The sequence below is a fragment of the Octopus sinensis genome, linkage group LG2 (genome assembly GCF_006345805.1).
Source record: "Octopus sinensis linkage group LG2, ASM634580v1, whole genome shotgun sequence".
NCBI classification, from domain to species: domain Eukaryota; kingdom Metazoa; phylum Mollusca; class Cephalopoda; order Octopoda; family Octopodidae; genus Octopus; species Octopus sinensis.
This window is the reverse complement of record NC_042998.1, coordinates 121,548,600-121,571,540: the sequence shown is the minus strand read 5'-3', so window position 1 is coordinate 121,571,540 and position 22,941 is coordinate 121,548,600. Positions and strand designations below refer to the sequence as shown.

Here is a 22,941-nt window from a genome sequence, read left to right as displayed (position 1 = left end):
TGCATGCACGCATGCACACATACATACATACATGCTTACATACATACGAGGGAGTACTCAAAAGTAACCAGGAATGTTTTCTGTTAGACAATCCCAGTGTAGTTCAGGCTTCCACTGCTAGAAGCCATTTAATGTGACCCTCAGACATCAGTTTGTTGACCGGTGGTGGAGGGTGAAATCGTACTACCACTTAGTGCATCTTTGTTTTACAGTGCTTTTCCCCTGTTCATTGATTTTTACAATGGCTGAAACAAAGGAACAGCATGCTTCCATGAAATTCTGTTTTTCACTGGGGAAAACAGCAGCTGAAACAGATGTCATGCTTCAAACAGCTTACAAAGACACTGCCATGAGCAAAACACAAGCTTACAAGCTTTAGGAATGATCACTTGTCGCTTGAAGATTAATCTTGTTCAGGGTGATAATCAACCTCCCAAACAAATGAAAACATCATGAAAATTCATGAACTGATCTTGGAGGACAGTCACTGAACAATTGACAAACTTGTTGATATGACTGCCATGTCTTGGAGCTCCTGCCAACAACTTTTGAGAGAGGAATTGCAAATGAAAGAAGTTGCAGCAAAATTTGTGCCTCGCTTGCTCACAGAAGATCAAAAGCAGTCACAACTGAATTCATGTCATGAACTGAAAACACAGTTAGAAGTTAACCTAGACCTGTTTTTGAAGATCATCACTGGTGACAAAAGCTGGTGCTATGGCTATGACCAGGAAACGAAGCAGCAATCAAGTCAATAGCAGTATTCAATGTCACCATGCCCCCAAAATGCATGTCAAGTGAAGTCCAATGTCAAGATGCTGCTGGTTTGTTTCATTGATGCGAAAGGAATTGTCCAGACAGAATTTGTTCCATCTGGTCAAACTGTTAACCAGACATGTTACTTGACAGTTCTGAAGTTTTCGCAAGACACAGTGAGATGAAAATGCCCCAACCTGTGGAAAAGTGGAGAGTGATAGTTTCATCATGACAATGTGCTTGCTCACACCACCTTGTGTGTGAGACACTTTTTGACCAAAAATGGCATGACTCCACTTATTTTCCCATCCTATTCATCCGATCTTACTCCCTGTGGCTTTGTTTTGTTCCCCCAAATGAAAAACGTCCTTAAAGGAAAATGTTTTTCAGATGTGGAAGAGGTAAAGAAAAAGCAATGAAGGAGTTAAAAAGTATCACTTTGCAAGAGTTCTAGGACTGCTTTGAACAGTGGAAATTGCATCTGGAGAATACTTTGAAGGCAATCATCATCATCATCATCATCGACGTTTAATGTCTGCTTTCCATGCTGGCATGGGTTGGATGGTTTGACTGAGGACTGAGCCAAAAGGCTGCATTAGACTCCAATCTGATCTGGCAAAGTTTCTACAGCCGGATGCCCTTCCTAACACCAACCACTCCAAGAGTGTGGTGGGTGCTTTTACGTGCAACCAGCTCGAGGGCCAGTCAGGCGGTATTAGCAACGACCATGCTCAAAAGGTGTTTTTTATGTGCCATCTGCACAGGAGCCAGTCCGGTGACACTAGCTACAACCATGCTTGAAAGTTGTATTTCATGTGTCACGAGCACATATGCCAATAAGGCGACGCTGGCAATGATCACGCTTGAATGGTGCTTTTTACATGCCACCAGCATGGGAGCCAGTTAGCGGCCCTGGCAACAGTCATGCTCGGATGGTGCTTTTAACGTTCCACTAGCATGAATGCCAATCAGGCAGTACTGTCATCAGCCACATCAGCAATTTTGGTTTCACTTGCCTCAACAGGTCTTTGCAAGCACAGTTTATTGTTCAATGAATGAAGGGTACTCATAAGTGGGCTGGTTATACACCACTGGCATAGGTCACGGGTTATGGTCTCATTTGACTTGGTGGGTCTTTTCAAGCACAGCATATCTCCAAAGGTCTCGGTCACTAGTCATTGCCTCGGTGAGGCCCAATGTATGAAGGTCATGCTTTACCACCTCATCCTAGGTCTTCCTGGGTCTGCCTCTTCCACAGGATCCCTCAGCTGCTATGGTGTGACACTTTTTCACACAGCTGTCAACATCCCTACACAACACATGACCATACCAGCACAGTCGTCTCTTTTGCACACCACATCTGATGCTTCTTAAGTCCAATTTTTCTTTCAAGGTACTTACACTCTGTCGTGTATGCACACTGACATTACACATCCAGGGGAGCATGCTGGCTTCATTCCTTGCAAGCTTACGCATGTCCTCAGCAGTCATGGTCCATGTTTCACTGCCATGTAGCATGGCTGTTTGTACACATGCATCATACAGTCTAACTTTTACTCTGAGCAAAAGGCTCTTTGTCACCAGTAGAGATAGGAGCTCTCTGAAATTTGCTCAGGCTATTCTTATTCTAGCAGCTACACTTTCAGAGCATCCACCCCCGCTACTTACTTGGTCGCCTAGGTAATGGAAGCTATCAACTACTTATAGTTTTTCTCCCTGGAATGTGACAGCAGCTGTTCTCTGCACATTTTCCTCAGTACAAAGATCAGAGGGATCATACAAAGAACAAAAAGCAATGGAGATAATACCTCTCCTGATATCCAGGATGCCCAAACTATTATTATTATTATTATTATTATTATTATATTATTATTATTAGTAGTAGTAGTAGTAGTAGTAGTAGTAGTAGTAGTAGTAGTAGTAGTCGTCGTCGTCGTCGTCGTCGTCGTCGTCGTCGTGGTGGTGGTAGTAGTAGTAGTAGTAGTAGTGGTGGTGGTGGTGGTGGTGGTGGTGGTGGTGGTGGTGGTGGTGGTGGTGGTAGTAGTAGTAGTAGTAGTAGTAGTAATACTATTATCATTATCATTATCCAGGCAGTGAGCTGGCAGAATCATTAGCACACCAGGCAAAATGCTGAATGGCATTTCGTCTGTCTGTATGTCATGAGTTCAAATTCTGTCAAGGTCAACTTTGCTTTTCACCCTTTTGGGGTCGATAAATTAAGCACCAGGGAAACCCTGGGGTCAATGTAATTGGCTAGTCCCTTCCCCAAAAATTTCAGACCCTTTGCTTTTAGTATAGAAGTCAGGGAACTTTTTTAACCAATTGCTTCAAAATATATTTATTTACACTGATGTTACCCACTTGATTTGAAAGGAAGAAATTCAAAATTGAATTCAAAAGGTTTATTGAATCTATTTTATTGAAAATATTTATATAAATCTATTTTCACATCATTTACATTGGACAGATACAGTGTTGCCAGAAGAAAAATTTCTGTCGTAACAAGGAACACATTTTTATATAATTTTACTTATGTCTAGTAAGTCCTCATTACCCACAAGAATTTCATTTTGACCCCCACTTGGGATAATTTACCTTGGTTCACCAAACCTTGCTTTAGTAGAAAGGATTATTATTATTATTATTATTATTATTATTCAGAGTTCTTTTATCACACATCCTGTAACCTCTTCAATGACTGTTTTTCATGTTTCCTCTTCTCTCTGGTCTTGTCCTGCCTTTCCCATCTTTTTAATTCAACTTATGCTTATTTAATTTTACATTAAAAAATATATATTTCCAATAATTTCTCACTAAAGCTTAAAAGTGTGTAATAATATGAGGTTTCATTGTGTGTGTGTGTGTGTGTGCATGTATGCATGTATGCACTTTCATGTTTGTAAGGAAGATATTTATGTAATAAGTTTATATGTGTTAAGGTTTGTTTATTTATTGATATGTTTATTTATTCTGATGATAATATTTCTTATTTTCACTTAGTTTTGCTGGTTTACCTTTTAGTAAAGCTCAAAATAAAATTGTATATTTTCCATTTTTGTATTTTTGTATATAGCTTCTATATTATTCTTCGTGGAAAAGTGACTATCTACAATTTAAGCAAAGAAGATGAAAAAATTACCAAGTTATCAGAAGCTGATCTGAAAAATGACAAACAAGAGCTTGATAGAAGTAAACTGGGCAATTTTGTATGCAATCTTGGTAAGTTGTTGAATAGAAATATTTCTTAGTTATGTTCACATTTTCAGAGATTTTTAAAAACTATATGAACATGTATTCTTCAGAGTTTCTGTGACTATAGTGAGAATTATGATGATGGCAATGATAATAATAACAACAAAAGCAAAGGTGCTGATGATGATTTTGACGTTGATAATAGTGCTGATGAGAATGATGATACTGGTTAGATCAATGCTACATCATCACTGCCACCAGCTTCGCCAAACATTTAAAATACACAATTACAACTCTGATTATCAACTTAACTGTGGTATGATAGTGTTGAACAAATATTACTTAATCCAAGTCTCATTGTCCCTACCTGTATTCAAAGTAATTCCAGCTGCAGCCCTTTTGTCTTCTATTTGGATAAAGCATATCTAGAATTGCTTTATCCAACGTGTCTGTCACTTTTTTTAAAACAGTAGAGGGTAATCTTAGGAGATAGAACTACTATTTCTTACAGGCTGAGTTTCTTGTAAAGAGTGCTTTACTTCAGCTCGTAGTATTAGACAATTGTATAAAGTAATAAACTCTTGTTAACTCAGTTTGGAAAGTAATACTCAGAAAAATATGGTATTTCTTTTTTAAATGGTCTGAACTTAGCTAATAACTAGAGGCTGTGCAATCCATATTTTAGTACTGTAATTTGCGAATCGATCATGTTCCAAAATTATGGATAATTAAGACTTTAATCAAATGGTCTCTACATTAATAGATACTGTTGTGTTTAGATGAAATAGATTTGGATGATACATTAAAAGAAATCAAGTCTTTGCTTTAGAAGCTGTCACACTGGCTCTCCTTCATTAAATGTTACCGTTGCATCTATTCAAAGTATAGCTATGTTTAGCTGATCAACAACTCTAGCCAAGAATACTCTGTTGGAGTATCATGTCCTCCTACAATGCATAGAGAAGGTTTACTACTACTACTACTACTACTACTACTACTACTACTACTGCTACTGCTGCTGCTGCTGCTGCTGTTACACACACAATGTTTTTGTTAATCACTATATGTATATTTCTTTCTCTCTCATTTAAGTTCCTGGTGATCCATTTGGAGAAGTGGCATTATTGTCAACAGATTCTATCCGGACAGCAACAGTGATTGCAGATGAAATAACAGATTTAATGGTAGTTGCAAAAGCCTTATATGAGAGATCAGTGAAAGATGTCTTGACATGGGAATTTCAACAAAAGATTGCATTCATTTGTGCACATCCCTTGTTTTGGGGTTGGTCACACAAATACAGACATCAGCTAGCAATGGCAGTTTACAAAATTGTACTGAGTTATGATGAAATTCTTATTCGACAAAGAGAACCTGTGACTTGTATATACTTTGTATTAACGTATGTTATTTTCATTATTATTTATATGAGTACAGTTTAGAATACAAGAGAGAGATCATAGAAATGGTTCAAACTGCAGAATGATAGATCATAATAATTTTCAGTATCTAGTTTTATTTTGTCTTAGCTCAAGGCTCAAATTCTGCAAGGACAGCAGAAAGTTGGTGTTGAGGAAGATTCAATTTTGCTTTCTTCATTCTAGTATAGAGTGGTAGTCCACTAAATGATGTTGGGTTCTAATGAGACTCATTTATTCAGGAAGGAGGTATGGTTTAGCCATCTATGTTCAGTTCACACCAATATCAATTCTAAAATTTGAAATGGCTGGAACCTGTAGAGCATTGAAGTAAATATTTTCCAAACTTTTTATTCATAGTACTGTGGTATATTGGGTTTGGTTTTTTGGCTCTAAAACCCCACAAAAACAGACCTAGAAAGCTGAAATTTTCATGTTGTAGCTTAGACACAGAGCTTTCCAGAAAGGTATAGCATGCCAAGATCAGATGATGATCAATATGTATGCAAATAATTAAATGAACAAATGAAATTAAACATTAGCTTTTCAGTCAACATACACTTTATTTACTGTACAAAAAGCATTAAACAAATCAAAAAGGTATAGTATAGCATAGGTATCATGCCAAGATCAGATGATCAAGGTGTACTACTCCGGATGGGTCTTCTCCATCACCTCAACATGATGCTGGTTGCCCTTCATAAACATCAGCCTCTCAAAGTTGCCATCAGACAGGGTGGCTCTCTTGGCCCTCAAAATATCTTTGCCTATAGAGTGCAGGCACTCAACTGCAGCACTGGATGGGATGGCAGTGTTATACATGGCGAACAGGTCGATCAAGACCTGCTCACCCAAGCAACTTCAGTCAGGATCTCCTTTGAGATGACCTCCAGCTAGGTCTTCACCAAGTTCTGTGCCTTGGATTTCAGTGACCTGTGACTCCTACTCTCCCAGAACCAAGTGATGTTGCTGAAGAAATCATCTTCCTCACCCTTGTTGCTGGTGGTGCTGCTGCCTTCCTCATTGGTCTCCATTAGAGCAGTCTATACGATGGTCTCCCTAGTATTTGTTACTCTGCTAACCTAGCTGTTATTATACTCCTCTTTTTTCACGCTGAGAGTTGCTGAAGCATGGAACAAACTGCCGGCATCAGTTGTTAGTTGTCGGAGCACTGCATCCTTCAAAACTTCCATGCTTTCTGAGATTCACCAACACTACACCTGATTTTCTTCCCTCCATACACACACAAGCATGTATCTGACTCATACATTGTTCGCTTTCCAGACATTTTTACATTACTGCATGTACTTTATATGCACTTTCTGACAAGTTGTGGTGCACCTGAGCACTGTATACAATAATTTCATTATTATTATTATTATTATATATATATACTAGCAGTATCGCCCGGCGTTGTTCAGGTTTGTAAGGGAAATAACTATATAAGCGCATTTTTAGAGAGTTACTTCCCTTATAGATGCCAATTCGGGCTTTCTTAGCCATTTCTGTTTTGGTGTCTTCAAGCCATGAAGTCGTTGTTCTAAAAGAACGCTGGTCTCCTTGACAACGCATTACGACGTTGATTTCTTTACACTCCCTTCCCCACAGCTTCACGAGGGAGGGAAGGGGGAGAAGCAAACAGGTGCAGCTGTGAGCGTGGACGCCAACTCCACCGCCATCGACACATGAAAAATTATGCATTAAAATGGAATAAAAAATGATGTTAAATTATTTTTAAAATTGTAGACTCATCGTAGACGCGCGCTAATAGCCAGACGGGCTCGATATGAATCACGACTATAAGATACCCAAATTTGGTTAAACTACACCGCAAAATGTGGGAGGAGTTAGGAATCTAAATCGAAGGGGACAGACACTCACACAACTAGAGTTTTATATATATAGATATATATATATATATATATTATATATATATATATATATATATAATCTAGGTGGCTAGCAGCAATTTAAGACCAACAAGGAAATAATTCACCATCACTAAGAATGACGAGGGAGCAGTGAGCACCAGCATTGCTAGAAATAGAAGTTGTAGATTCCTTTAGCCACAAAAGCCACATGGTCTCTTTGTATTGACAGGGAAGAAAATCCTCCCCACTCTGAGCGAGATGCAATAGATTAGCATACTAATTTCGTATGGGAAATTAATACTCATCAGTAATGCTCACGCCATCACAGCTGGTAGAGGCCAACTCACCCTGTCAATATAATGGAGAATGCCATTGGAATCAGTGACTGATTTCACAAAATGGCAATGTGAAAATGATAAAAAAATGAAGGTGGCTAGCAGCAATTTAAAACCAACAAGGAAATAATTCACCAGCACTATGCATAAACTGATGCAGAGTATGATCAAGGCCTACTAAAAAATAAAAGCCCCTCATCCACTTCTCCACACAAGCTGCAATAGTTTTTGTGAGCATGTGGTTTGTACAATTTTTCAGGGGTAGGAAGGAGGTAAGGCATTTGATTGCAGTATCTTATAACAATATTTATAGAAATCACACAGATTTCTAGTAACATTTGTTACTGGGCTGTTTTAAGTTCATGGAAATATTGCCTAACATCATAGAAAGCTCATATCACAGCATAACATGTATAAATATAGATTTCAAATTTTGGCACAAAGGTAGCAATTTTGGGGAAGTGGGCAAGTCAATTAAATCAACCTCAATGCTCAACAAGTTCTTATTTTATTGATCCTGAAAGGATGAAAGTAAAAGTCAGCCTCAGCAGAATTTGAACTCAAAACATAAAGACAGACAAAATACTGTTAAGCATTTTGCTTGGCATGCTAATAATTTCTGCCACCTTGCCACCTTAACCATACATAAATATTGATAGATAAAATAAGTTAAATGATACAAGAATATAGAATAAAAAAGATTGTTCATTCCAACACAATAACAATTTCATTCAAATAAAATAAATAGTTAATATAGACTAAGCTTATGCAAACTTCATCAAGAGTGTAATCAAATAAAGTTTCCCTACTTAGATTTACATGACCTGACTAGCTCCAGCTCATATTTATCTCTTCGTAACTGGAAGTATTAGAGAATACATTTTATCATGCCAACTAAAACCTGTCAAAAAAGCATTTGCTTACTTCTTGTAATGTAGAAGTATGTAAGTACAGAAGAGAAACAGGAGCATTTGTCAATGTTCAATGCAGAATTGTGTGGTAGGTGCAGCATACAATCCATACGAAAGGTTTCTTTTCTACTTAAAAAAGAGTAGTATAGCAACTGTACTATTCCATATAGTGTGAAATTTGTTATCAGGTTTAAAGAGAATTGTGAATAGATGCAAAGAAAAATTAGGATTTTATTGTGTGAGTTCATCATCCTCATCATCATCACTATCATCATTATTTAATGTCTGTTTTTCTATGTTGCCATGAATAGGAAGGTTTGACAGGAGCTGGGAAGTCCAGAGGCCACACCACTCTCAATCATCTGTTCTTGCATGGTTTATACAGCCTTATAACCTCTGATGAGGCCTATGGTTATATATATAAGTACCCTATTTTTAAATGCCTACAACCTCAATGTATTAACAATTATAGGCAATAAAAATTAAAATAACTACTTTTAACCATAGGCTGAAACAGCTGTAAGAAGTGATTTTAATGATTTCAATAATTTATATTATGATTTTTATAATATGTATGCTATTAAGGTTCTCATTTTGTTAAATGAATAAATAATCCAACATTCTAATATCCGAAAGTTGATGAGCAAACTAAATTTCGTTTCTCCATTTTCTTATTTGTATTATATATATATATATATATATATATATATAAACAGAGAGAGAGAGAGATACATGCATACATACACACATACATACGTGTGTATGCATATATATATATATATATATATATATATATATATATATATATATATAGACTCTGTTATTTATAAATGTATGTTTATCATTCTCTTTTAGGGGACAAGTTGGAATATTTTACAATACGAGGCTCCATGCTTTACAATATCCCCACCTTGTTCCATTTATGAAAAGCAATTTGACAACATCTACAGTGTCTTCAATACAGCAAGTATAGTATTTCTACATTTCTACAAATATCTAGCAGATGACAAAATTGGTAGTGCATGTTTATAACTTTTGATTATGTCCCTTTACATTCTGTGTTCAAATTATGCCCACATAAACTTCATCTTTTATTTTTCTCTTTTTGTGATCAATTACCAGTCAAGTACGAGGGTTGATGCCATTGCTTATAATTTTGAAGGTAGTGCCCCAGTATGGCCATAGTCTATTGACAGGAAATGTCAGATGTCAATCTCTCCACCCTGAAGATGGAGGCCAGATTTACTAAAATGTTTATATGCATCTGCTACTCATTGCACATTCTTGACTTTGTGCAAACTTCAGCTGCCAACATTATTATGTAATTCTGAGCCCCCGGAAATAGCTATGAAACCTGTAGTACCATACCTTCTCCCCTTAGTTTTCTGTGCCTTTGTACTCCGTGTAAATCTGCTCTCTTAATATATAACAGTCAAATATCAGGAGGGCTTACTAGATAGAAATAGTTGACAGCTTCAGTTAACTAGGTGACCTAATTAATAATGGAAGTGAGTTACAGTGATGATGAAATATGTAGTGTGAACGATGAAAAGAGTACAACAGAAAAAGGGAGAATGGAAATGTAATTGGGTCTTACCTCGTCGGAGATGAATTCGGATACCTCTTAGCCAACTCGATCGTCTGGTGCCTTCGTCGTGTCTGCTGCAACTTGTCGATGCCACACGTGCGTTCTGCCTGTCACTTCCGCTTCCTGCCGCGCATGTGCCCTGCAAGCCCTGCTTCCGCCCTGCGAGCCCTACTTCCGCTCTCCCCTATCCGTCACACTCTTTCACCAACACCACATGCCCCCCTGATCTACAGATCACTGAACCGGCTTTCTCACTTGCTCCCGCACCTGAAACTGGTTTCATAATCAGCCAACCAGGGAGGAGGGTGCCGCTCCCTCTGTGGTCGCAGTGCGACCCTAGGACTTGTTCCTGGTGTGTTGCTGCCGGCCTCGTCATCCTGTCTGTTGTTTTCGTCTTGCCCACTGCTGCTGGTCCCATCCTCTGGGGCATGGACAATCCTCCGTATGTCCAAAACGTGGCATGGCATACCATCGACCGAGATGTTATTCTTTGAATTTACAGAGGTTATTGTCCCCTTTCCCCATTGCGATGTACACCGTGCGTTTGGGGGTTTTACCCAGACTTCCTCCCCGACCTGCACGAAGGCGTGCTCTTCCTCTGCCCGGGTCGCATTGATGTAGTACACGGATGCCTCCACTCGTACCTGAATATTGCCCTGTGTGGCACCGACTCCTCAGCCTGTCCTGATCTGGGCGACATATTGTACCAAAACACGGCCTCGACTGGTGAAATGTGACCCCTCTCTGCCATGGCCTTGATGGTACGATGATGCCTTTCCACCACCCCATTTCCACTTGGCCGGTATGCCGCCCTGAAGAAGCGATTGACCTTCCACTCATCAAGCATTTCTCTCAGCACATCCGAGCGAAATGCAGTGCCGTTGTCCAGAAGCAGTTCATCCACGGGGCCTCATTCCAGGAATATCTCATTCAACACTTTCACAATTTCTTCTGCGGTCCCCGACTTCATCTCCCTCCATATGGCCAACCGCCCCGGTCCGCAGTCAACGATTGAGAGGTATGTCCCCTGCCGGTAGTGTGTTATGTCCACCGCCAGTCGTTTCCAGTCCTGGTCCACTGGAATACTTCCCGCTTCATGCACGACCGGAGCAGGGTCGATGGACTGGCACCTGTCACAACTGCTAACCACTCTCTGCACGCTCTGTCTTGTTACGTCGGAGTCAACTTTTCTGGCTAGGAACAATGTCCTGTCCACACCCATGTGATGCATGGTGTGCAGTCTCCGTAACTCCAAGTCGCTCAGACGGCATACTGCAGCTAGAGCCTGCTTCGCATCCTCTGGCACCTGCAACCAGGCTCGCTTTACCCTGGTCAGGACGTCTGCCCTGTTCTTCTCGGAAGGCACAAAGATCACGCTCAGCTTCAGATTGAACTCAGTGGTTAGTTCACGCAGTATTCCTAATCGACGCTTTACCAGCATCTCTGCAGCCCCTTTGGTCCGCACCCTCCGCTCATCGGTGATGACTGCTGTCGCCCAACCAAGTACAGTGGCCGAATCAGTCCTGATTTCTATGGTGTGCAACCCCCACTTCAAGGCTAGGTTCACCCCCTTCAGCACGGCATCCAACTCCGCCACGTTGATATGATTGCAGTCATCCATCTTCCTGAGCCAGGCTGCATTTTCCACCGTGACACCTCCCACTTCCAAGACAACCCCTATTGCGATGCTACTGGCGTCACACCATACAATCCCGCTCTTTGATTTGGGAACATACCAGCTGCACCTCACTGGGTTCTCTGCTCCTACTCTGACCAAGACTTCCTGCATCATGTCGATCGTCCTCTCCCCCACTTTATCATTCCACTTCACTCCTTCGGCTCGTCTCTTGATGAAGCTACATGCTGTCCGGAGCCAGCCTGCAATCGGGTAGTGTCCCACCAGCTTCCCACACACAGAGAACAGTTCCCGTCTACTCATGCTGGTGCCCAGTTCAGGGACCTCATTCCCTCACCGGAACACCAAGGCGCCGGCCTTGTCTCTCCATAGCTTGAGGCCCAGGGCAGCACCTCCCTCCATAGCCTCTGGCGGCTTGGCGATCAGTCCAAAACTCTTCAGGTGGCCTATGACCTCCATTGCTGGTATCACGGTTTCATCCACCAGAATGTCATCGATGTATGAATTGGTGGCCCTTTTTACTCTGTCCACCTTCCCCAGGATGGCCTTGAGAATTGTTGCCATAATCTTCGGTGCTGAATTCAGCCCGAATCCCAACCTGGTCAGACAGTACGTCCAGCCCCTATACCTGACGAGCTGGTACTTCCATAATTTCTCAGCCACATGCACCTGTAGGTATGCCGACTTCAAATCAACAATCGTGGAGGCCCCCATCGTCTGCCTCCACTCTCACAAGGTGTCTCCGCAGACATCCGTGGCCTCGCCGCCTGTATGACACGACACGTGGTCATTCAGCTCTCAGAAGTCAAGCACTGGCCTGACCTTATGCTTTGTGGGCTGTATCACCGCCATCAGTGGCAGGACTCCGCTCTCTTCTTTTCTCCTTAATCCACCGCTCCACCTCCCCCTCGAACTCACTTCTGGCATCTCCTTTTATAGTATGCTGATAGCAGCCCACTTTATTCTTTAACATCGGGGGCTCTCTCTTCCAGTGCCACTCCACTGTTCACCTCTTGCCATCAAAGACAGCCCGAAAATCCTGGTCTTCAATGGTGTGCGCCGCATCCTTTTCCTCACAGTTCTCATCGGTGCACGGTCTCGCCCTACACGGTTTCCCCGCTAACCCAAACGTTACGCCAGCCTCGTTGGCGGTGACACTTCCCAAGCGGGTGATTGCATCCATCCCCATTACCACGTCAATCTCGTCCACCAAGTGACCAACCACAATCGCTCGCAACGTCAGCTGTAGTCCCTGCACCACAATCTGCGCATCCGTAACCCCTTCGCAGTGTACTTCTCTTCCGTCGACTGCCCTAACACTGCTTCCTCCACTCCACGTCTCTGCCACTTCTGTAGTCATCAGGGTCGTTGTACAGCCCGTGTCCACCAGGGCTCGCGACATCTTCCCCTTCACCAGAATGTCGACCACAGGTAGCGATGATAAAGGTGCCACTACTAATCCAAAGGGACAACTACTGGCGCAGTGGTCTCCCGCGGTCCGTTTCCCCGCAGACACTTGTTGGCTACATGCCCCGGCTCTCAACACCGGTAGCAAATCACCTCAGGCTTGAGCGACGTGCAGTCACGCACCATGTGTGGACCTTGGCACCGGAAACACTGTCCTTTGAACGGTCGCACACATTCTTTCCTCAGCCCCTCTCCGCTGCTCCTAGCTGGGCCACTTTTCGACGTTGCAGTCGCTGCTACTGACGTCATCCTGCTGCACAAAACTAGTACACATGCCCGAGATATGATGTCGGCCATCGGCATCGAATGCACGTTTGGGAGCTTCTGTAGCTCGACCGACATGATGTCGGGAAAGCCGGTCACGAACGCCAACCTAACCGTCCGTTCTAGCGACTCTCCCTCATAACCCGCCAATTTAGCCAGTCTTCTAAGCTCATTGGCAAACACATCCACCAGTTTCCCAGTCCATCTCATTCTACCCAGGCGAGCGTATGCCTCGAACATTCCTTCCGCAAAGGCCTCCATCAGCCGGATTTCTACTTTATCTGCGCTAAGTTGGTCCGTCTCCTCCATCTCTAAATATAACGCCAACGCCGGGCCATCCAAGTACAGTGGCATGAAGCTCGCCAGGTCACCTATACCATGGAGCTTCGCCACCAACTTAACTCTCTTCAACCAAGCGACCACATCAGTGTCGCCGCAAAACGGTGTTATAGGTTTGCGCGAAACCAGAGCACTCCGCATAATTTTTATTTTTTTATTTTTTTTATAAAACCGAGTGTTTATTTGCCGAAATAGCTTGTAGTGTGAACGATGAAAAGAGTACAATAGAAAAAGGGAGAATGGAAATGTAATTGGGTCTTACCTCGTCGGAGATGAATTCGGATACCTCTTAGCCAACTCGATCGTCTGGTGCCTTCGTCATGTCTGCCGCAACTCGTCGATGCCACACGTGCATTCTGCCTGTCACTTCCGCTTCCTGCCGTGCATGCGCCCTGCAATCCCTGCTTCCGCCCTGCGAGCCCTACTTCCGCTCTCCCCTATCCGTCATACTCTTTCACCAACACCACAAAATAGAAAAGGTTCAGGGAGCTATAGGAACCAAAGGGTTTCTCTCTGTGAGTGAAGGGCACATTGCATTATACTTGTATATGAAATGCAGTACTGCATAGAAGTGAAACATAGGTATAAAATACAAATGATGTGCACAGGATGGATAGATACTGCAGTGGATGTGTAATGTTAGCACACATGAACAACAGAGTACAAATGAACTGAAGAGATAAAAAGTTGGGCATCAGAGGTATCAACTGCAGTGTGCAAGAGAGAAGCTTGCACTGGCACAGATATGTGGCAAGGGCTGATTATAGGATGCTGAACACATGGAGATGACAAGTAACTACAGCAAATGGCAAAATACAGTGCTGGTGAAAACATTTCCAACTTATACAATTATAGGAAAATTTATATAAAAGGATGATGATTCTCAGAAAAGCCTTGTGGACAGTGCTATAGGGAAATTTTATTCTATTCACACAGCCATTTTGATTTCTTACATTATGTGTAATATACATTTCTTACATTAGTATAAGGCCACATATTTGTAGGAGAGGTGAGTTAGGTGGTTCATGCTTAACCTCAACATTTGTACATCAAAATTTATAGAGAAATAGAAAAGAAGTGTACTAGGGATCTAGTCTGAATGTATGCAATTGAGTAAACTCTGAGGGTCTACAAAGGCCATGGACAAAACACTCACCCATGGAGTAAATCATAAAATAACCACAGCCAATGACAGAGGCCTGTAACATAGTTGTTAAATCAATTGAAAAATAACATCTAAGGCATCTTCAAATCACACTCAACCACCTTGAAGAACACATTGGACAATATAATTCTAAACACATTGTTTGAAATCAAGGCAAGAAATGTTTGTGACTGAAATGTCTGACTAGAATAGTTTAAGACATCTTATGTCTTAAAATATCAGTTGTATTCCCATCTTCTCTGAATTTACCAATCCTTCAGATTTACTTTGCAATCTCAGTGAAGCATGCCAACAGATGTTTTTTTAGCCCTCTTATTAAATCCTGTTGCTCTATTTCACTTCAGCAAACTAAATGCTAAAACTATTTCTAAGCATATTTCCATAAGAGATCGTTTTCACAGTTGCACAAGTTTTTGTAGTACATTAATTCTGATAAATTTTGATATAATTGAATCAATAATGATAATGAACTTATTGTATACAGTACTCAGGTAATACTGACAAGTACATTGACTAAAGCAAGACCAAGACATGTAAACATGGATATAAACCAACACAAAATACTTTACCTTCAATTTGTATCCAAATTTATACTCATAATTAATAACTAAATGCAGTTCATTACCAAAATCATATAATTATATATGTGTGTTTTTGTTTGTTTAACAGTCAGCATGAAACTAAAGACAATTTTAAGAATATTTCCAGATTGAAATCACGAAGACAAGCTTCCAAAACCATTCATTTGTGTAATCTTGGTATAAATGAAATAATTGGTAAATAATGAATTTTTTAAAATTCTATTTATAAGCTGGATTGGCTACAAGCAAATAGTTATATATTGTTTTAGGAAATGCATCACTTTCTAAGACCAATCAGTTCAAACAAAAAATTTTTTTGAACGTAACTTAAAAATAATTCTCAAGTACCTACTATTTTCTCTAATAAGGTTAAATATTTATAACTTTTTAACAGGATTAATTAATTTCAAAAATGCAAGTCATAGCACAAACATTCTTGTGGCAACTATTAGAAATTTTGTGCAAACACTATTTTCAAATTTTCAAAACTGTTTCTAGTCTCACAAGCATCAATCACAGATTCCCAAGCCCCTTGTTTGGATGACTTTGGAAATAAGGGAAATATTTGATATAGACACACATACAAATGACATATATATACACTACATCACATTTCATCTATTTTTTTTACATGATATTCTTTGGATATTTTTACAAAACAAATTTCAATTTAAATTATTGTATGTTGTACTTTGGCAGAATAATTTTTCAAGTTATATTAAATTGTATGCACAAGTATTAATGAAAAGTATCTTGTGATAACAGAAACTAGCTAAATAAAAAGTTGAATAATTAACTTACCTGTGCTCGTGTTTCATAATAGAAAAATAATAAATTTGCCATAGCCAAAATAGTTAAGAAATTTGCCTCATAGTCATATGGTTTCTAGTTCAGTTCCACAATATAGCAATTTGGGTATATATCTTCTACTAGAGCTCTGTACTGATCAAAACCTTTTAAGTTGATTTAGTAAATGGAAACTGAAAGAAGTACAACACGTGCACGTATGCTTGCATGCTTGTATGCACATGTATGTACATTTGTGTGTGCACATGTGTGATTGAATGTGTGTGTCAGAATTTGTGTATCACTGATTATAAACAAGGTCACCATCATATAATCAGTATTGTTCATCTACAATCTTCCATGAAAACATATCCAACCGTTTATGCTGAAGGACTAGGAAAAATATTAATATGTTTGGAAATGGGTGAGAGTTGGTGACAGAAACAGCATCCAGCCATAGATAATTTCACTTGACCCATTCAAGCAGAGAAATGTGGATGTTAAAACAATGGTGATGGTGTTGGTGGTGGTGTATGTGTGTGTTCAAATTAAAAGTTTTGTTAACTAAATAAACTGAATGATAATTGTGTGTAAGTAAACATGAGAGAGATTGTAATTATATATATGCACAGGTATGTACATTCAAATTTCAGAATAGTTTCTATATGATTGCAGGTGATACAGAAGTGTTGCTGAAATTGGACACCAATCTACATACAGTAATTAGTGCTGAAAGGACAGAACTCATTGTTCTGGAAATGAAACATTTTGAACGCTTATTTGTACGTCATCATGTTGAAACAGTAGATTGCATGCGTAGACAATTGGATGTAAAACTTTGTTCAAGACTATCCCTATTGACAGATTGTCAACAAAAAATACCCTTACTAGCATATCTACATAACAGATTAAAGCAGGATTTAGAGCAACCTCGAAAGTGCAGTAATCTTCAGGAATTCAGAAATACTACATTTAATTTCAGACTAGATATTTCACAATTGCAAACAAGACATTTATTGCATAAACAATCATTAGCAAATATTTTCTTCCTTATACAACAAAAAAAGTTTCCTAAGAAAATTAAGACCAAAGTTCAGAAATGCTTATTTCCACAAATACCTATCAATAATCAAGTTTCTGAGAAACCTTCTAGTGATACATTAATATTTGGTAAGAAATCAAGGTAAGATTTAACATATGTATATGTTGAAATAAATTTCTAATTGAAAAATATTTCAAAATTTATTTCATTTTCTATTTTCCCTACCCTTTGAATAACAGAAAGTCCTCTTGCTGAACCCTTTTCAATCTTTTCAACCTAGGCTCTATAGGTACAATAACAATTTTTAAAAATTAATGTAAAAAAAAAAGCATTAACATAGCAATGAATTTTCTGTGAGATGAATAGAAGCAACTAGACTGATGATGAAAATAACTTTTTTATAAAGGAAAATTTTGCATCTAATGCAAGACGACAGGATGTTGTGCATATAAACTTTATGCATGATATAATCCTTTTTTAGTTGTGTAAGATATTCACCTGAGAAATAGATGTTTGCAAAATATGAGTTTAACTTGCAATACTGTAGCACACTAGCCAAACAGAGGTACTGATTTTACAGCTAACAAGAAATCATTGATATAGTTGCTCAACCTGCAAGAAATAGAAGCCAATATATTTGATCTTATGCCTGCCAGAATCAGGGCTGACCTGGGGCTAAACAACATCAACAACAACAACAATATATTAAAAACCAAAACTGAGATCATATAGTAAAGCATGCCATAGTTAAGTAAATATTTTTCATTAGATTAAGATCTAATATATTCACAAGATACTTTATTGATGCACTCAGTTGTCTCTGAACGATGTAATCTTTTAGTGCATATTCTGTTGTTTTATTGTCATACTAAAAGTGATCATTGATGAGTATAATAATAGTTTCCATTCATTTTATAAAGATCTAACATTATGTTCTCTACATTCCAAAACAGTAATAACAATTCGACAGAGGATTCTTATTCGAGCATTTCTACTAGTTTACAAGATTTAGAACAATGTATAAGAAACTGGTTGAAGAAAACCAATTCCAAAAAAATAGGTACATTACCTCCTCTTCATCGCATTTCTTTTGAGGTGAGTAACCTAAGAATTATTGATTCAATGTGTATGATGAATGTCTGAAGATGCTATTAGTAATGGAAATGGTAGGGCTGAAGAATTGATGAGTGAATAGTATTCCAGAAGGTTCTTTCACCTCACAAGATTTAAATCCAGATGATAAAGGAATGAAACTAAACACCGAAATATATTTAATCCACTGTTGAGCTGTTTCAGACAACTTACCCATCTGAAAACTCTTATTTATTAATAGGCTTCTCACATCACTAAAGAATAAATCTTTAAGTTCACATGTGTCTCATTCCCTAGTACTAACATCTATCATTAATCATTGAGTGAGCCTCTAAGTGGTTAGTGGCAATAGCAGTCAAATGTGTCTCAATTAACACCCTACTGTCATGAGTAAAAAGGACACATTGAATACAATGCTAAATATAGGAAAAAGACAAGAGATAATGGCTGGAATACCTTTGACTATAGGTTTGCTTGACCAGGGATGACTTGTAGTTAAACAGTATAACAACTACCCATTCCATTGATATTTCCTTTTTTCAAGCCTCATTTGGTGAAAACAGTAACTAAGCAGTGTCAATACTTTCTTAAACCTTTAACAAATAAGTTATACAATGATAATATATTACTTAAAATAGAACAGTACACCAAAACACATGCACAACTAAAGTACCACGAATTCCATAAATGATAGGATTATGTTCATTTTTGTACATACTGGATTATACAATGAATTTTATATTACCAGAATACATTACATTTCTCTTAGTTAAGGAAGATATCCATTTGGTAGTAAAAGTCTGTGTGATGAGTATATGGTGATATAATATGCTGAAAATAGAGCCAGTTATGGTTGTTGGCTTCAGTCTCACTCTGACCAATTATTGAAGGCTCTGATCATTCCATTATTTGTCCAGAAACAGTGCACCTATAACTATATAACCCAATGTGTTCTTATTTTTAAAACTATATAGGCACAGGAGTGGCTGTGTGGTAAGTAGCTTGCTAACCAACCACATGGTTCCGGGTTCAGTCCCACTGCGTGGCACCTTGGGCAAGTGTCTTCTGCTATAGCCCCGGGCCGAACAAAGCCTTGTGAGTGGATTTGGTAGACGGAAACTGAAAGAAGCCTGTCGTATATATGTATATATATGTATGCGTGTGTGTGTTTGTGTGTCTGTGTTTGTCCCCCTATGCTGGTGTGTTTATGTCCCCGTTACTTAGCGGTTCGGCAAAAGAGACTGATAGAATAAGTACTGGGCTTACAAAAGAATAAGTCCTAGGGTCGAGTTGCTCGATTAAAGGCGGTGCTCCAGCATGGCCGCAGTCAAATGACTGAAACAAGTAAAAGAGTAAGAGAGAGAGAGTGTGATAAGGGAGATTTGCCCGCTACCTTTAGCATGTCAAGTAACCATTTAGAGGTTCCTTGTCACAGTTGGCCTGAGGTCAAGTATTGGAATGACTTTCTGCTTCCTTTCCACATCCATATGAGTTTAACTTACTTCTGAAATATAAAATCATGTAACTATGCTCCTTCTGCTTATAGAGGTTTGCTGTATCCATCTAGTATACCTATTTATAGCTACATAGAATGTGCTAATGATATGCATCTTAGTCAAGGCTATAAAACATTGTTGATATTAGGATGGATGTTAACTGTCAATTCTTTGGCCAGTGTTAAATTTGATAAAAATTAAATAGAGAACTTCAGTAGTTTAGTATTCTTGCTCCTAAATCTTATTTTAAATGTTCCCCTCACTTCAAGAGAAGTCGTTAATGTAGTTGTTTGTCGTAGCTTCTTTTCTCAATGTTCTCACATCAGCTAGGCTATTAGGTTATATATGTTGACAATAACCACACTAAGATTTGACAGAGTTTCCAAATATCTTATTTATCACCACATTGTATTTGAATATGCATATTCAATAAATTAATATTATGTAAGTGATACAGAGCATATGAATTATTGCAAATGCTGTATATTTGTTGATTGACATTACTAGTTAAGGCCTGTGAATTGAAGAGAAAGATAAGTGAGTTAATAGATGGGAAAAACAACTGACTAGTGCAAATCCTGAAGTTGCCAGAATAAGTGAGAGAAGAGAGATTGTCATACAAAGGAAAAGCAACACAACCATATAAAACTGGCATAGCTCTGCACTAAGTTGAATTTTCACCCCTTTAGAGAATCATTGCCCAGAAGGCTCTAGAATTCATTTGCCGAGAAAACTTGCACATTTCTTATTAAGTTGCCACCTCAGCTGTCAATAAGTCAGCTCATGCTGGTTGGTCAAACCATATTCACAAATATCCCTTTTATGGAAATATTTTAGGTTGTGATTCTAGAGTGGGAAAATCTGAGAACTACAATTTGAATCTCAGCTAGCTTCTTGTTTCAAATTCTTCATAAAAATTGACACAAGAATCAATCATTTAATAATGCTGATGTTTATTTCAATTATTTAAATTTACAGACTTTACAAAAACAACCCAAGCCAGGTTATAAGTTGTTGGTTCATCAAAACATACATTTAGATTTGGATTTAAGAGATGAAAGCAGTGATGATGATGAAGCTGAAATTAATATCAACAGTGAAAAACTTGAGAAATGGAAGTTTCTGTTAACCAACCTCAGCAATTAAATAAATATTACAAGTATAACATCATGTTAGCTGTTTTGTTCATCATCAACCAGTGAGTAGCATGTTAAATTTGTATGTTACACTTTGACTCTTGAAAAATGATTCAAAAAGACTAGAAAAGGTATGCATAAATTTAAAAACTTTATTTAAAGAAAAACAACTTGAATTTTCAGATAAAGTTTATACAAAGAACAAACGCTAGTTTATAATATCTAACAGTAATTTTTCTTGGCTGTTTACATGTCTAAATCTATAAAGCCTAAATGTGTGTATGTTATAGTTATCATGAATGTAAGCAAAATACTGTGTAAAATATGGTCATTTATGGCCAACCAAGATTCATATTGGTATCTAAGGTTTAACACTGATATAGATAATTATGTTGTGATCATTTAGCCAATAAAATTTTGACTAAAGGTAGAAATAGAGGGTTTTTTTTTAATTGGACGTCACAAATATCTCATAGACAACCCCACATTGATAGGAGGCAATATTCAAATTCTGCCGAGGTCAGCTTTGCTTTCGTCCTTGCGGCGTCAATAAATAAAGTACCAGTTGCGCACTGGAGTCGCTCTAATCGACTGGTCCCAAAAATTTCAGGTCTTGTGCCTAGAGTAGAAAAGAATATTCATGAAGGGAGGTAATTTTCAACGAGGGGAGTAAATTCTCAGTCTCCAACCTCACATCCTTTTTTGAAACAAACGCTTGTACAGATCTAACCTTTCTTACAAAGAGCCTTCTACCAATATATCAATGTCATTACCTCCGATGACATCACTCTCACATAGATACTATTCTTTTCTTTTTGAGTAAAAAAAAAATAATAATTAGGTCGTTTAATATAATAATCAGTATTTAAAAAATTGCACTTAATTTGGAGAGAAATTTCTTTAAAAAATATGAAATAAGAAAATTCTTTAAGAAATTATATGTACTAATTATTCAAAATATTAATTCAATATGTTTAAATAAGGCAATATTACATTTTGAACAGGTTAAAGATTTTGTAAAAACAGTTTCTGATGTATTGGAGCTGATTTTTAAGTCAAAACAGTGGATGCTTATGCCAATTTTATTTAGAGTTTATTCAAACTACAAGACTCAGAACTTTATGCAATTCTCAATCTCGCCAACATGAGACAATGAATTAGGTTCATTGTCACATGTTTTTGCTCATTACAAAAATTGAATTATTTGTACTTAATCAGTTGTATAAAAAAAAAAAAGATTCTTGATTCAGTTAAAATTTTGTTAAGTTCAATTTTTAATTATTATAATTTAATGTGTTTTTATGAACAATATTAATGTCAAGTATAATATTTGTTGAATCAATTCCAAGAATAAAATAAAGAATCCAAAGAATATTTTCATTTTTTGTCAATTTTCTTCTTTTAAATTTAAACTTCCAGTCTTACTTGAGACATAAAATATTTGAGGTTGCAAAGAGAGGTAACATTTAACAAGTCACACAAGACCTTTATTCAAGGAAGGACTCTTCATAATGCATTAGGACTGACCTCTCTTTACAACATACAGCTTACTTAACTAGTTTTATCTTCTGGTTATTGCTGATGTCAGCTATTCCTAGTTTCCTCAGGTTTCACTTGATACACTTTGAAATAATTATACTCTCTATATCAAATCACCTACTGTTCTGCCATGTACTCCTACAACATTCTCACATAAAGTCAGCCAGTCATATACCACTTCCACATCAAGCCACCCACTACTTCATACCCCACCACCTGATCAAGTCACCACTGCCAGACAGCTGGTCCCATACCAGTCACCCACTTACCATCACTGTGCCTAAGATCATGATAAATGACAACATATTGCACAACAGACCTGTCCAC

General features: G+C 38.4%; 1 protein-coding gene across 1 annotated transcript in view; it reads left to right on the top strand.

Moving 5' to 3' along the window:
• The window catches only part of LOC115231060, a 28,879-nt gene extending 6,973 nt beyond the window's left edge, over positions 1-21,906 (top strand). Inside the window, exons 4-10 of the mRNA XM_029801152.2 lie at positions 3,830-3,975; positions 5,041-5,350; positions 9,339-9,446; positions 15,612-15,718; positions 16,985-17,492; positions 18,305-18,446; positions 20,918-21,906. Of these exons, the coding sequence (XP_029657012.1) occupies positions 3,830-3,975; positions 5,041-5,350; positions 9,339-9,446; positions 15,612-15,718; positions 16,985-17,492; positions 18,305-18,446; positions 20,918-21,085 (1,489 nt within the window). The 3' untranslated portion in view covers positions 21,086-21,906. The remainder of the gene's footprint in view (positions 1-3,829; positions 3,976-5,040; positions 5,351-9,338; positions 9,447-15,611; positions 15,719-16,984; positions 17,493-18,304; positions 18,447-20,917) is intronic.
• Positions 21,907-22,941: the final 1,035 nt, after the last annotated feature.